At 39.4% G+C, this 15,694-nt stretch overlaps 1 protein-coding gene across 1 annotated transcript; it reads left to right on the top strand.

Moving 5' to 3' along the window:
- The first annotated feature begins 9,923 nt into the window (after positions 1–9,923).
- Positions 9,924–15,304, top strand: LOC124260257 (excitatory amino acid transporter-like). The gene is made up of 3 exons (XM_046694516.1): positions 9,924–10,060; positions 14,368–14,502; positions 14,753–15,304. Exons 1-3 carry the CDS (start codon positions 9,966–9,968, stop codon positions 14,904–14,906), a joined length of 384 nt encoding a protein of 127 aa, XP_046550472.1. The 5' UTR covers positions 9,924–9,965; the 3' UTR covers positions 14,907–15,304.
- The last annotated feature ends 390 nt before the right edge of the window (positions 15,305–15,694 follow it).

Raw genomic sequence — 15,694 nt, 5'->3', positions numbered from 1 at the left:
TCTGCATGTTTCTGACAGACACGGATTTAAATTATTTTATGATGAACATTAATCATGTCAGGATATGTGGATAATTAACACAGAGGTCACTGTTTTGATCTCTTGCGATCTTCTGTCAGATAAACGTGAAGAACTTCAATACCAAATTTACAGTTTTATGATGTGATAGTTTGATTACAGTTTAACCAGGAGAAGAGTGCATTAGTCGGGGAAATAGTTATTATTTCCAGGGAATGGTGATAAACACGCTCAGTATGTACTTGTCATGATGCAGAACCCATGTGTACTATATTGCGACCGTTTTCACTGTGGGGTGGTGGGGAAGCCCAGTGGTCAAAGCGTTCGCTCGTCACATTAAATATCCAATGTTCGAAGCCTGGTGTCCCGCGCCGTGATATTGCTGGAACATTGCTAAAACGGCGTAAAACTAAATTCACTCACTCACTCGTTCTCACTGCACCCTTGAAGGGGGCGGAAAATCCCTGTTAAAATTGATCTTCAGTAACCCATGCTTGTCTTAAGAGGCAACTAATCGGATAGGGTGGTCAGGCTCACAGACTTGGCTGACACATGTCATCGTATCCAAATTGCGTTGATCGATGCCCATGCAGCTGATCACTGGATTGTCTGGTCCAGACTCATTTTTTAACAGACCGCCACCATATAGCGGTGTGAAACAACCAATCAACCGTTCTCACTGTATCATACAGGGAAAACCATTTTCTCATATTATAAAATCTCATCATTAGTTTTAATTCCCGGTCTCACACATTTAATGTGGAAGAACCAGGATTCACTGATGTCATCTATAAAAAAGGCATCAATATTGACTAGTCATTACATATCCTTGTCAAAAAGCTTTCATAAGTATGTGTTTTTGATTGACTTTCAAATTGCGGTAATACAATGTGAACATATTCTGCCGAAACTTTGGCACCTATCTATAATCATTCCCTGATTTGATGCTAATGAAAGGGCTTCAACGACTTGAGATATTTGACATCAGACAATGTGGATCGTCGTAATGGTGCGTTTATTGTTGACTTTGAAATAGTGGGGATACAAAGTGAGCATCTTCTCTAGTAATTGTGGCAGATATCATAAATACAAGCACAGGTACCGCAATTATCCTTTTGAAAATACACAGGAACACATAGTACAACTCAAAATAAGAACATGCACCAGACATAATTTCTGTCACTGATTCACCAAAGTGTAATAAAAATCTTAAGTTTTTAATAGGAAATAAATCAGGTAACTCTCATACAATGTCTCAGCAAGAGCTGTAACAACGCTTAGAAATGTTCGTTAAAGGAGCAAGCTCGATTATGTGGTTGAGACAGAAACCAATGAAATATGTTGCAGAAACATTTACCAAACCACGAAATTAAGGTTTTACTCTATGAGCAGATTCTACACATTCTTAACCAAAACACTTGTTAAATATAACTAAATTAATGATATTTTAAGTTTGTATTACAAGGTCACTTTTTCATATGTCTTCTTTGAACGTTTGTATGAGAAAGTATTATTGTTCTGCAGAATATCTGAGAGTTTTAGGTACTGAATACTTTTCCTTTTTAGTGAATACTCATCAATTAACATTCAAACTAGCTTTTAAGTACAGTTCTAAACGTTGGGAGGGGTAACATATGGCAAGCTGCATGTGGAAAGATTACTGAGTGAGTGTGTGTTTTCTATTCGATATTCTAATCTATTCGGTGTGATTCTTCATCATTTAATACCCATCAACTTGAATAGAATTTCAAATTTAATTCAACTGAAAGTTTCCGCTGCCCTAACAGTTTATTGATGCTTGTTCGTATAGTCAAAGCTGAAAGTTAAACATCATTTTCGTTATTTTGTATGTGGAATTATATCGCGTGAGTGGTGTATTGATCGGTAGGTTTGTGTAAGTGTTACAACCAATTACAGAGTATTAGTTTTCGTGGAAATGGTGCGACAGCATGACATTGGCCAAAGCTGTTTCTTCGTTTTCGCAGTTGCTGGTGATTTATAGCCCGTGTTTATATGGTATTGTCTTGCATAATAGTATTCTGTGATACACTAGTAGTTTTACTGCTCATCGTAAACAGTTTTATTAATTCTAATATTATTGATCTTTACTGATAATTAATTGTTTTCGTCACGATAAGGCTGACATATTATGGATGTGTCTTCGTTTTCGCACAATATAACATCCGTTTCAATCGGTTCTAAACAGTCTCATTTTACAACCACCCACCAACATATGTCGACTCTGGACGTGTAGCGATTACTGAAACACAACTACGCTTCACACATGATGTGTTCAGGGAATGTGAAACCCGGGAAGGCTTTTATTAGTTTACTGTTCTTGTGACGCGAGTGTTGGGAGAGTTGGGGTTGTCATGTGACTGTAGGAAGCTGAATGCGTAAACATCGAAAGTTGTTAGGATTTTTAATCCTTGCAGTTTGGCGGTAAGGTTTGAGATCCATTATTGCTGCAGTCTGTAGTGTGGCAATACATTATTTTGGGCCGTTGAAAAGCAAGCATGGCTATCCGTTATTGTTTTTAGTTTGAGGGGCAGTATGGGTATCCATTATTATTAGCAGTTTGAGGGCCAGTATGACTATCCATTATTGTTATCAGTTTGAGGGGCAGTATGACTATCCATTATTGATATCAGTTTGAGGGGCAATATGGCGATCCATTATTGTTTGCAGTTTGAGGGGCAGCATGGCTATCCATTATTGTTAGCAGTTTAAGGGGCAGTATGGCTTTCCATTATTGTAAGCAGTTTGAGGGGCAGTATGGCTATCCATTATTGTTAGCAGTTTGAGCGGCAAGTTGGCTATCCATTATTGTTAGCAGTTTGAGGGGCAGTATGGCTATCCATTATTGCTAGAAGTTTGAGGGTCAGTATGGTTATCCAATATTGTTACCAGTTTAAGGGGCAGTATGACTATCCATTATTGTTATCAGTTTGAGGGGCAGTATGACTATCCATTATTGATATCAGTTTGAGGGGCAATATGGCGATCCATTATTGTTTGCAGTTTGAGGGGCAGCATGGCTATCCATTATTGTTAGCAGTTTGAGGGGCAGTATTGCGATCCATAATTGTTAGCACTTTGAGGGGCAGTATGGCTATCCATTATTGTTTACAGTTTAAGAGGCAGTATGCCTATCCAATATTGATAGCAGTTTGAGGGGCAGTGTGGCTATATATTATTGTTTGACATTTGAGGGACAGTATGACTATCCATTATTGTTAGCAGTTTGAGGGGCAGTATGGCTATCCATTATTGTTTCCAGTTTCAGAGGCAGTATGGCTATCCATTATTGTTAGCAGTTTAAGGGGCAGTATGGCTATCCATTATTGTTAGCAGTTTGAGGGGCAGTATGGCGATTCATTATTGTTAGCAGTTTGAGGGGCGGTATCACTATCCGTTATTGTTAGCAGTTTAAGGGGCAGTATGGCTATCCATTATTGGTAGCAGTTTGAGAGGCAGTATGGCTATCCAATATTGCTAGCAGTTTGAGGGGCAGTGTGGCTATAAATTATTGTTTGAAATTTGAGGGGCAGTATGACTATCAATTATTGTTAGCAGTTTAAGGGGCAGTATGGCTATCCATTATTGTTTCCAGTTTCAGAGGCAGTATGGCTATCCATTATTGTTAGCAGTTTGAGGGGCAGTATGGCTATCCATTATTGTTAGCAGTTTGAGGGGCAGTATGGCGATCCATTATTGTTAGCAGTTTGAGGGGCAGTATGGGTATCCATTATTCTTAGCAGTTTAAGGGGCAGTATGGGTATCCATTATTCTTAGCAGTTGAGGGGCAGTATGGGTATCCATTATTGTTAGCAGTTTAAGGGGCAGTATGGGCATCCATTATTGTTAGCAGTTGAGGGGCAGTATGACTATCCATTATTGTTAGCAGTTTGAGGGGCAGTATGGCTATGCATTATTGCTAGCAGTTTGAGCGACAATTTGACGATCGATTATTGTTAGCAGTTTGAAGGGCAGTATGGCTGTCCATTATTGTTAGCAGTTTGAGGGGCAGTGTGGCTATCCATTATTGTTAACAATTTGACCGGCAAGTTGGCTATTCATTATTGTTAGCAGTTTGAGGGACAGTATGACTATCCGTTATTGTTAGCAGTTTGAGGGGCAGTATGGCTATCCATTATTGCTAGAAGTTTGAGGGTCAGTATGGTTATCCAATATTGTTACCAGTTTAAGGGGCAGTATGACTATCCATTATTGTTATCAGTTTGAGGGGCAGTATGACTATCCATTATTGATATCAGTTTGAGGGGCAATATGGCAATCCATTCTTGTTTGCAGTTTGAGAGGCAGCATGGCTATCCATTATTGTTAGCAGTTTGAGGGGCAGTATTGCGATCCATAATTGTTTGCAGTTTGAGGGGCAGTATGGCTATCCATTATTGTTTGCAGTTTCAGAGGCTGTATGGCTATCCAATATTGATAGCAGTTTGAAGGGCAGTGTGGCTATAAATTATTGTTTGACATTTGAGGGACAGTATGACTATCCATTAATGTTAGCAGTTTGAGGGGAAGTATGGCTATCCATTATTGTTTCCAGTTTCAGAGGCAGTATGGCTATCCATTATTGTTAGCAGTTTGAGAGGCAGTATGGCTATCCATTATTGTTAGCAGTTTGAGGGGCAGTATGGCGATTCATTATTGTTAGCAGTTTGAGGGGCGGTATCACTATCCGTTATTGTTAGCAGTTTAAGGGGCAGTATGGCTATAAATTATTGCCAGCAGTTTGAGGGGCGGTATGGCTATTCATTATTGTTAGCAGTTTGAGGGGTAGTGTGACTATCCATTATTGTTATTAGTTTGAGGGGCAGTATTGCGATCCATTATTGTTTGCAGTTTGAGGGGCAGTATTGCGATCCCTTACTCTTAGCAGTTTGAGAGGCAATTTGGCTATCCATTATTGTTAGCAGATTGAGGGGCACTATGGCTATCCATCATTGTTAGCAGTTTGAGGGGCAGTGGGGCTATCCATTATTGTTATCAGTTTGAGGGTCAGTATGGCGATCCATTATTGTTAGCAGTTTGAGGGGCAGTATGGCGATCCATTATTCTTAGTTTGAGGGGTAGTATGACTATCCATTATTGTTAGCAGTTTGAGGGGCAGTATGGCTGTTCATTATTGTTAGCAGTTTGAGCGGCAAGTTGGCTATCCATTATTGCTAGCAGTTTAAGCGGCAGTATGACTATCCGTTATTGATAGCAGTTGAGGGGCAGTATGGCTATCCATTATTGTTAGAAGTTGAGGGGCAGTATGGCGATCCATTTTTCTTAGTTTGAGGAGCAGTATGACTATCCATTATTGTTAGCAGTTTGAGGGTCAGTATGGCTATCCATTATTGTTTGCAGTTTCAGAGGCGGTATGGCTATACATTATTGTTATCAGTTTGAGGTGCAGTATGGCTATCCATTATTGTTAACAGTTTGAGGGCAGTATTGCTATTCATTATTGTTAGCAGTTTAAAGGGCAGTATGGCTATCCATTATTGATAGCAGTTGAGGGTCAGTATGACTATCCATTATTGTTAGCAGTTTGAGAGTCTGTATGGCTATCCAATATTGTTATCAGTTTGACCGGCAATTTGGCTATCCATTATTGTTAGCAGTTTGAGGGGCAGTATGCCTATCCATTATTGTTAGCAGTTTGAGGTGCAGTATGACTATCCATTATTGTTAGCAGTTTGAGCTGCAAGTTGGCTATCCATTATTGTTAGCAGTTTGAGGGACAGTATGGCTATCCATTATTGTTTCCAGTTTGAAGAGCAGTATATATTTTGACTTACTCTTTATTTAGGCCCTAATAACCAACTGACCCCACATCAAGACCCACACATTCCAATGGCTGTGAAGGTCAACACTACCGTCACTTTGTAATACCAAATTATTATTATAGGATATTTATATAGCGCACATATCCACGCACTAGTGCATGCTCAAGGCGCTGGTATTTTTTCCCTCGATCATTCGATGTCAATATCAACTGCACATCGTATTACCAATCTCAACTCCCTGGGGAGTATACAACTCTTGCTGCCACTAGGCGCACCGAGTTATTGTGGCTTCCTCATCCTAACGAGGTACCCATTCACAGCTGGGTGGACTGGGACACGTAGTCACAGTATTTTGTCCAACTTCACTGCACACGTTGCTGTACCCGCAACTAGGTGTTTGCACGTATTCATGTGGCCACCATTTGGACATATACCAACGGATTCGTGGGTTCTTTTAAGTGCACAGCGTTGTGTACTGTACACTAGGGGTTGTGACAACACGGAAAGAGTCTACACGCTAAGTTGACTCCAAGGTTTTTACACCCGGTCACAGGTGGGCTCGATCCCGGCCCCCAACCTCGCTGGATCAGTAGCCTGGCGCCTTATCCAGCTCGCCCACTGCGTTAACCTATCACATACAATCAACAACAGCAAATACGAGCATGAGGACAAAGTGATCATACACCTGGATGCTTTACAAAGAATGGAAAGATAATTAATTTGCTGAAAAACCTATGTGGGACAGCTTATTACAGTGAAAAGCAGGCGAACGGTTGAATAAACGAAACATGAATAAAAGTTGGGATAGGGATGCGGAATGGTAGAATAAATTTACAAATTTGATATAAACGTAAAGGATTCTCAAATAATAAAATTAATAATACACTTGTCCACATTAAGGTAAAAAAAGCGTTAATGGTGAAATATCCCGCACTTGCCATTGGCCATACATTGCTTCCGTAGGTTTTTCTGTACATTTGCCATGTAATAGTAAAATTGTTTCTGCAAGATAACGTATTCATATGATTTCACTTTTCCTAAAGCATACTTATAGTGTTCTCCGAAGTCACTTTGTGATCCATGAATGCTCATTTAATACTTTAGTGTTTGAAATATTACTATTAATCCTTCAGCTTTTACACTATCCAAAAATATCTTAATGAATGTAATGAATTGCGCTATCTGCATGCAATATTACAGATACAATGTCTCTACATATTCAATTCGTTTCCGACATTAATTTGTATGTAACTCAACACCTATACGAAAGTCTATTCCGATCATATTTGCAACAACTAGACATTTCTAACCATTTTGATTCCGTCAGTAATTTATGTAATCAATCTGGAAGTAACAGAGATAACATTCCTCGTCCCATAAGTTCAACATAATGTACAACGATACTTTCCCAACAATAGCAGTTTTTTTTGTGTTGGTTAACGCTGCACTCAGCAATATTACAGCTTTATGGCTGCGGTCTGCTAATATACTATTGAAAAAAAGAAACGCATCGCCCAGAAATCTGTTGCGAAAATGTTGTATTTTCAAACATGCATAACACAAATAGACTTTAGTACATGAATTTTTGCATCAGTTTAGAAGAAGGAAATGTCTCAGTCCAATCATTCTCAACCTGCTCCGTACAGTTTGACCGGATATCCTCCGAAGTCCAGGCACCCTGGTTGCCGTGCCCTCACCCGTGGCAGTACGACCACGCAAATGTAGTACCCGGATGTACCGATCTTGGGCTACAGTGGTGACTCGATGTCTGCCTGTACGGGGACGGCCATTTATTATGCCTGTTTGGTTGTAACGAGCTGTAAGCCGTGATATCGTGCTCAGACTAACATTCAGACGCCTGGCAACGGAAGATTGGTAATCTCCACCGTGCATTCTTTCAATGGCGATGTTCTGTGTCGCAGCGTTAAAACGTGACGTAGGGATTTGACCTTTTCAAAACGAATGACGATTTCCGAATGTAATCTGGATTTTTATAGCCAGACAGTACATGCTCTTTGCTGCACAATTTCAACTGGAAGGTGATTTCGGTTGCGTTGTGGTGATGCCTTTTTAATCCTTGTAAGAAATCTCATCAAAATCAACATTTTCAGGTAAAGTCAATTTTTTACTTGTGCAATTGTATAAAATCATGTTATCAACACTTTTGTTACATATTTTGACGATTGTTTGAACACAATAGGTAATTAATAGATTTCAAATGCAAAACGCCTATGCATTTCTTTTTGGGATAGTATATTTGATCTGGACTACACATTCCAGTCATTAGCACCATGGCCGTCGATCTACGTAACAGGGATACCATGACAAAGTCACCAAACCTGACCATCGAATCAAAGGACAAGCATTTGATTATGCCATGAAGCCCAAAATCGCAAAACCCTACGACAGGGTATTTACTGAAACATATTATACAGTATACAGATATAGCACCAAAACCTCCGATTCGTTTCCAGGTACTCTCCATTTGGAGTAATGTCCCTCATCATGGGCCAGATAATGTCTGCAGCTGACATATCAAAGACTGGACAAACTGTTGCGGTCTACATGGTTACAGAGATGGTGGGACTCGCAGTCCACAGTGTGGTGATCCTTCCCGCCATGTACTTCATCCTGACCAGACAGAACCCATATGTGATATACCTCAGATCACTGCCTGCTCTGCTCACAGCCTTTGCCACAAGCTCCAGGTGAGCATGACCAACGTTTTATATCTCTAAGAGCCAAAATGATTGCTTACACCATGCATTCCCATGTCTCTGTATCACCTGGTGGCAAATGTATACATATTCGCTTTCATGAGAACAAACTTTGACTCTTTTTCAGTGGCATTTAGAAGTTGTACATAGATGTCCAAGATATTTTATGGATTAAACTTCTTTTTTTATTTCCCTCACGACGTTTCGGGACCAGGTCAGGTCCCTTTTTCAGGTGAACTGGCCTTTGTTTGGCAGTTCACCAGATGAAGGGACCTGGAATCGTGAGGGAAATAAAAAAGAACTTTAATCCATACAAATTTCTTGGAAAAATTCGACTCGATTGGAAATGTTACTTTGCAACAATAGAATACTAGTTTGTATATGACTTTGTTATCCGTAGAAGGCGTCTAATTTGTTCAGTTTCTACACAATGCGCATTGAACAACTCAGAAAAGGTGTAATTAGGTAAGCATCATCCCATTTGGTTTGTGCCCCAGAAATGACAGGACCTATGTATGTACGTCACCTTGCATTTATTGTTTCTGGCGCTGCCACACTGCCGAGGTGTTGTCCAACAGGGTTTTGGCACTATTGAGCTCTTTCTTATTAAATACAGCGTTGTTTTGAATGAATTATATTCCATATATATCTGACATTATTACTCAAACATGAACACCAGCAGCTCGAGAGGCAGTTGCTGTTAGAAAGTAAGAAACAGTCAAATATAAACACTTTAGGACAATAACCTATTTATGACTTCTTACACGATTGAACTACCATACATAGTTCTGTACCACACTCTGTCTCGAATGGATCTATACCGAAATACTGTAAAATACGGTCAGATCGAATTCATCGGGGCCACTGATTGTAGCTCGTTATACACATAATGAATAAAATACAGATCATGTTGCCAGGGAAAAAACGAGTTCGTGTCATCCACCAGTTCGCTATAAGCGTCTAATATTAACATAACTTCTTTGAGTGGCATTTAGAAGCTGGTGTGATGAACACAAACGATTTATTTGTGGACAGACAACTTCTTTCTTGCAATGGATGAGACGTTTCAGTGTAGATGCTAGCCCTTGCTTGATATCTGTGTCAGCATCTACAACAAATCGTCGCATCCCTTGCAATAAATAAGTTTCTATTAAAAATCGTTTCTGTTAATATCAACATATTCTGTGATACATAAATGTTATCCCCACAAAGTGTCTACATTGTCATCTTTCAACATCCACGGAATGCCTATCGAACAGCTCCAGAAATATACTTGTCATGTGCCCTAACAGTTGATAAGTTTGTGCACTCAACTGTTTTTGCTTGTAGCGCGGCTACTCTACCTGTGACAATGCGGTGTGTTGAGGAGAGGCTGCTGATGGACAAGAGGATCTCAAGGGTCATCCTCCCAGTGGGTGCAACTGTAAACATGGACGGTGGAGCTGTGTACGGGGTCGTGGCTGCTGTGTTCATAGCTCAGTACAATGGAATAACCCTGTCATTTGGAGACTTCTTCATAATCTGGTAAGAGTGAGCGAGTATAGTTTTACGCCGCATTTAGCAATATAGCAGCAACATCACGGCGGGGGACACCAGAAATGGGCTTTACACATTGTACCCATGTGGGGAATCGAACCCGGGTCTTCGGCCTGACGTGCGAACGCTTTAACCACTAGACTACCCCACCGCCCGGTAAGAGAGAGGGTGTGATGGAGAGTGAAACTATATACATAGTGCATCACATTTATTACATCTGCAGTCAGAGGGACAACCCTTGGTCCATAATCACAAGCAACCTCTGCTACAAGGAGATAACTTTTCTGACCATATTAACATATGTGTGTGTGTGTGTGTGTGTGTGTGTGTGTGTGTGTGTATGAGCGAGAGAGAGAGAGAGAGAGAGTGAGTGAGTGAGTGAGTTAAGATTTAAAGTCACATCGGCAATATTTCAGCCATATCGTGACTAAAGCAAGTTATAAATATATCAACAATTTAAGTGAAATTATAAAATTCTGCCTACGAAGGACAGTAAAATAACTAGATAATCACAGATATATATGTAAAACTAGTAATTGAATCTAAAACATTTTAACTATAGGGGACAACACAATATAAAAATGGGCTATAGATCGCCAACAACTGAAGGTAGATCACCATGCTAGAAGCCATGGGGACTTACATTACTTTTGCTACCTGCATGGATCCTAGCTGGATTTACACCATCCCTTCAGCCATTGGCGATTGTAGGAAAATTTAGCCAACAGTTAAAATAACAAAAATACTACGTTTAAAATGTGATAATTTATATTTTACTTTGAAAGTTTTGGGACTTACGTACCCTCTCAGGAGGACAATAATTTTACGCTACGTCAACCCCCTTTGAGGGTACAGCCACTAACAATCTCAGTGACTAATTTAAATTACCAATAATAAAATATTTATCTATTTACAAATCAGTTAATAAATCTAATTCTTTTAAAAAGGCAATAACTAAATGAGAACTAGCATTATTAAAAAGATCCTTCAATGTTTTGACATTAAAATACTTATCCCTTGTGATGGAATATTCAATGCAGTCAAGCAGGACATGCTTGACCGTGATTCTTTCATCACAAGGGATACAAAACGGAGGATCCTCACCTTTCAATAGGTACTCATGAGTATATCTAGTGTGGCCAATACGACATCGTCGCATGATGACCTCTTCAAATCTGGACTGACAACCCAAGTAGGTGTAACCAATATAGGGTTTTATTGCATGTAATTTATTTATACCTACTTGGGTGTCCCACTTCTTCTGCATCAGATCACGGATGTAGGTTCGAATGCTTGCTTTGTAATCAGAGTAAGGAATAAGAAGTGGTGTCACAGATTTGTTGAGTGCTGCCTTTGCAGCAAGATCGGCCATTGTATTCCCAGAAATACCAACGTGACTGGGTAACCAACAGAGGACGATGTCGCATTGGCCAGTTGCAAGATCATTATATAATTCTATAATTTCTATTAAAAGTGGATGTTTACAAGAAATATTTTTAATCGCCTGAAGGCAAGACAGAGAGTCAGAAAAGATTATGTATTGTTTATATTTAGGGTGTCTATTTATATATTTGAGAGCTGTTAGGATTGCGTTTGCTTCAGCTGTGAAAATTGAACTGTCATTGGGTAATCTGGAAGATATTGTTCGGGACCCAATGACAGTGGCACAAGCAACCGTGCCACCATCCTTGGACCCATCTGTAAATAAGGATTTATATGTATTATATTTACTTTTAATTGATTATATTCTTGTTTATATTGTAAGTCATTAGTTTCTGATTTTTTTAAATTTAGTGAGTGTTAGGTCGACTTGTGGCCTAACCAATTGCCAAGGAGGAGAAGAAAGAAGACGAGAAGGAGATATATTCTCCAACTCAATGTCAGCAGCAGAAATATATTGTTGGATTCTTATCCCAAGAGGTGGGACAAGTGAAGGTTTTTTATTATACAAATCCTCATAAAGAGGATTAAAAACGCAAGTGTGAGCAGGATTGGATTCATTAGAATATAACTTTGTGATATATTGTAGGGACAATTTGATACGGCGAAGTTTTAAAGATGGCTCATCGGCCTCAACGTAGAGACTGTCAATGGGAGAGGTTCTGAAAGACCCAAGACAAAGTCTTAGACCCTGGTGATGGATAGAATCAAGTAGTTTGAGGTTGCTTTTACAGGCCCCACCATATACGATAGAGCCGTAATCAAGCTTCGAGCGGACAAGTGATCTGTAAAGGTGTAGGAGCGTAGCTTGATCCCTCCCACCTTGAATTAGACACGACTTTCAATAAATCGAGTGCCTTCAGGCATTTAGTTTTAGGATTTAATATGCGGAAGAAAGGTTAAATGAGAGTCGAAAATCAGACCCAAGAATTTGGCCTCTTTACAACTTTGATGGGAGTGCCATTTAAAACAGTTCTGGGTCTTTATGAGGCTTATATTTTCTACAGAAGTGTAGGCAATTTGTTTTGATTTAGAAAATTTAAAGCCGTTTTCAAGACACCATTTATTTATTTTATTTAAACACAACTGCAGTTGCCGTTCAATAGTATGCATATTCTTACCGCGACAAGAAATGTTAAAATCATCCACAAAAAGTGATCCATCAATGGAATCGTTTAAGACCTTGGATAAACTGTTGATCTTAATGCTAAATAAAGTGACAGACGAAGTACTGCCTTGTGGGACACCCTGATCCTGATTGTAATGGTCAGACAGGGTAGAACCCACTCGCACCTGAAATTGCCTGTCTTTTAAAAACTGTGATATAAAAAGAGGTAATCGACCCCTTAAACCAAAATCATGTAAATCCTTTAAAATGCCATGCTTCCAAGTGGTATCGTACGCTTTCTCGAGATCAAAGAATAGCGATACTGCATGTTGGTTATTAACTATTGCATTTTTGACAAAGGATTCTAATCGTACCAAATGATCAATGGTACTACGATTTTTTCTGAAACCACATTGAATATTTGTTATTAGGTTGTTGGTTTCAAGATACCATGTTAATCGATTATTTACTATTCGTTCCATGGTTTTACAGACACAACTCGTTAAAGAAATTGGTCTGTAATTAGACGGATCAGTATGATCCCGGCCAGGCTTTGGTATAGGGACTACAATGGCATTACGCCACGAAGGGGGGAAATTCCCTGAAGTCCATATTGTGTCAAAAATATTTAGAAGAGTTTCCAAACATGATTCCGGTAAATGTTTCAAGAGCTGATAGTGTATATTATCAGCCCCTGTGGCTGTATCATGAGCTTGCTCAAGGGCAGTACGTAACTCATGCATTGAAAATAATTCATTGTAGTCTTCTCCATTGTCTGATGTAAAATTTATTCTTTTCTTCTCCTGTTGTTTCTGATGTTTCTGAAACTCAGGGACATGAGAGAGAGAGAGAGAGAGAGAGAGAAAGAGAGAGAGGGAGAGAGAGAATCTGTCTGTATTTCTGTGTCTTTGAGTCTGTAACATTATATTGACAGTACAGTATCATACTTGCCTATGTACAAGCATATTCTTTCCTGCTCTCGCTAGAGTGAGTGAGTGAGTTGGGTTTTACGCCGCTTTAAGCAATATTCCAGCAATATCACGGCGGGGGACACCATAAATGGGCTTCACACATTGTGCCCATGTGGGGATTCGAACCCGGGTCGTCAGCGTGACGACCCAACGCTTTAACCATTAGGCTACCCCACCGCCCTTGCTCTCGTTAGAACTAAAGTTTAAGTGAGTGTGCACTCTCTGCCCTCTGTTTGTTTTATGTCGACTCGAATTCGGCCACTAACAACAACAATGCATTTGCTTATGTAAATAAAACACATTTACACAATTCCGGTCCATAACATAACATTTGCTTTTCAAATGAATTAGTGATCCGACCAATGGTTCCCGAATATGCAACGCTCCAAACATAAACACAAGCAACGACAAGGCAATTGTTCACCTGAAGGAACGCGTAATCATGGATTAAAGTTTTGACAACCCGATACAAGACTTGGGTACTATATATAAATGAACACACATTCATGAATCGAAATTGCAATGACAGTACACAGAAAGCATGTCAGTACAATTGGTCGGTTGGGTACCTGGCCTCTAACGCCGCCCCCAGCAGTGTTCTAGCTATATGGCGGCAGTCGGCAAATAATCAACTCTGAACCAGACAATCCCGATATCAACAGCGTAAGCATCGATCTACGATATGATGGCAGGTGTCAACCAAGTCTGCGAGTTGAGGCAATGTATAAAAATCATCAATTGTATGAAGAGTCGCAAAATGTCTTTATGTTTTCTAGTTTAACAGCGTTCCTAACCAGCATTGGGACTGCCAGCATACCTGGGTCTGATCTGGCAATGCTGATGCTTGTCATCCGGGCGATTGGTCTCCCAGTTCGGGGCGCCTCTCTGTTGCTCACAATCAACTGGCTGATGTAAGTTTACATGAAAATCACTGTTGATATGAAGTACCAACGTTTGTTCCTTTGTCTATGAAGATAACCTTGAAAAATATCCTCTTCTGGGAGATAATATTCCAATATTCTATTATTCTTGCAGCTTATATTCTTAAGTAAAACTTCTTTTTTGAATATAGCTTACAACAAGAACTTTGCTCAATTATGACAAAACAAGCCCTGATTAAAATGTAAGGTATCTGTGATTGATTTAATATTATCCTTCCAGGGATCGTTGTGGCATCACAGTAAATGTGGCCAGTGATTGTCTAATGGTGGGAGTTGTCTCCCGTTTCACCAACCTTCCTCCACGTGACCCATCAGAGACACAGTTTGATCCTGTGCAGGAAGAGGAGCGGATGATCGCAGATAACCGAGTATAATACCATCAAAATGTGTCTTATATTTAACCCTTTGTTCTCAGCACAACGAAGACACAATACTTGGCTGGGGATTTTGTTGTTTAATCAGTTCATCCAGGAAAGCCAGTTGGAAATGATTCTTTCTTGAAAGCTTGATAAACTTTTGTTGTCAACTAAGTTGGTTTCTAGTTCATTTTTAAAATCGAATCTATACCAGATGATTATGGAATCATGTTTATAGCATCTATTTTTGCAGGCATTCGGGACTCGTTTGATCGAAATAATGAAGTACCTTTGACTTTTCTCTGACTTTTTTTTCCATACAAGAGCTAATTGTTTGTAACAACATTCTAATTAAAGCTGATGATGTCTTCCTGTGATCTTCTCTTAATCAAAATATCAAGTCGATATCTGCATTATAATTACTTAATCATTCATGTTAATATCTTTGATATCCGTGATATGCCCCTGAGCCTGTCATCTCTCCTTATATAGTCAACACTAGTGAATAACCAGTGCTAATTATATTAGGACTACACGGTATTACCAATATACCGGTATATCAAACGATACGTATTGCAATATTTTTATCTGAGAATCGGTATATTGCGTAAAAAACATATGAAGTATTTGATTATCTTTATGGTTTAAATTAAAATCTACACATACTTTCATTCACAAGAAATGTTCTGCTCTGTTATTCAATGACAAAACGACATACTGCAATACTATAAAGTGTATATAAAGGAACATAGAATCCATGACTGTGCGACCTAATTTTGAGATTGCTGTTATCAGAACCATAACTT

Source organism: Haliotis rubra, unplaced genomic scaffold (assembly GCF_003918875.1).
Source record: "Haliotis rubra isolate DU_JTF1 unplaced genomic scaffold, ASM391887v1 Scf757, whole genome shotgun sequence".
NCBI classification, from domain to species: domain Eukaryota; kingdom Metazoa; phylum Mollusca; class Gastropoda; order Lepetellida; family Haliotidae; genus Haliotis; species Haliotis rubra.
Note: the sequence above shows the minus strand (reverse complement) of the source record. Positions and strands in the feature narration are given on the sequence as shown.

Excerpts from the sequence above, each read along its gene's own strand:
- LOC124260257 (XM_046694516.1), top strand. The coding sequence starts at position 9,966 with ATGGACGGTGGAGCTGTGTACGGGGTCGTGGCTGCTGTGTTCATAGCT. Across the intron at positions 10,061-14,367 it reads GGAGACTTCTTCATAATCTG|TTTAACAGCGTTCCTAACCA; the intron begins GTAAGAGTGAGC and ends TATGTTTTCTAG. Across the intron at positions 14,503-14,752 it reads CTCACAATCAACTGGCTGAT|GGATCGTTGTGGCATCACAG; the intron begins GTAAGTTTACAT and ends TTATCCTTCCAG.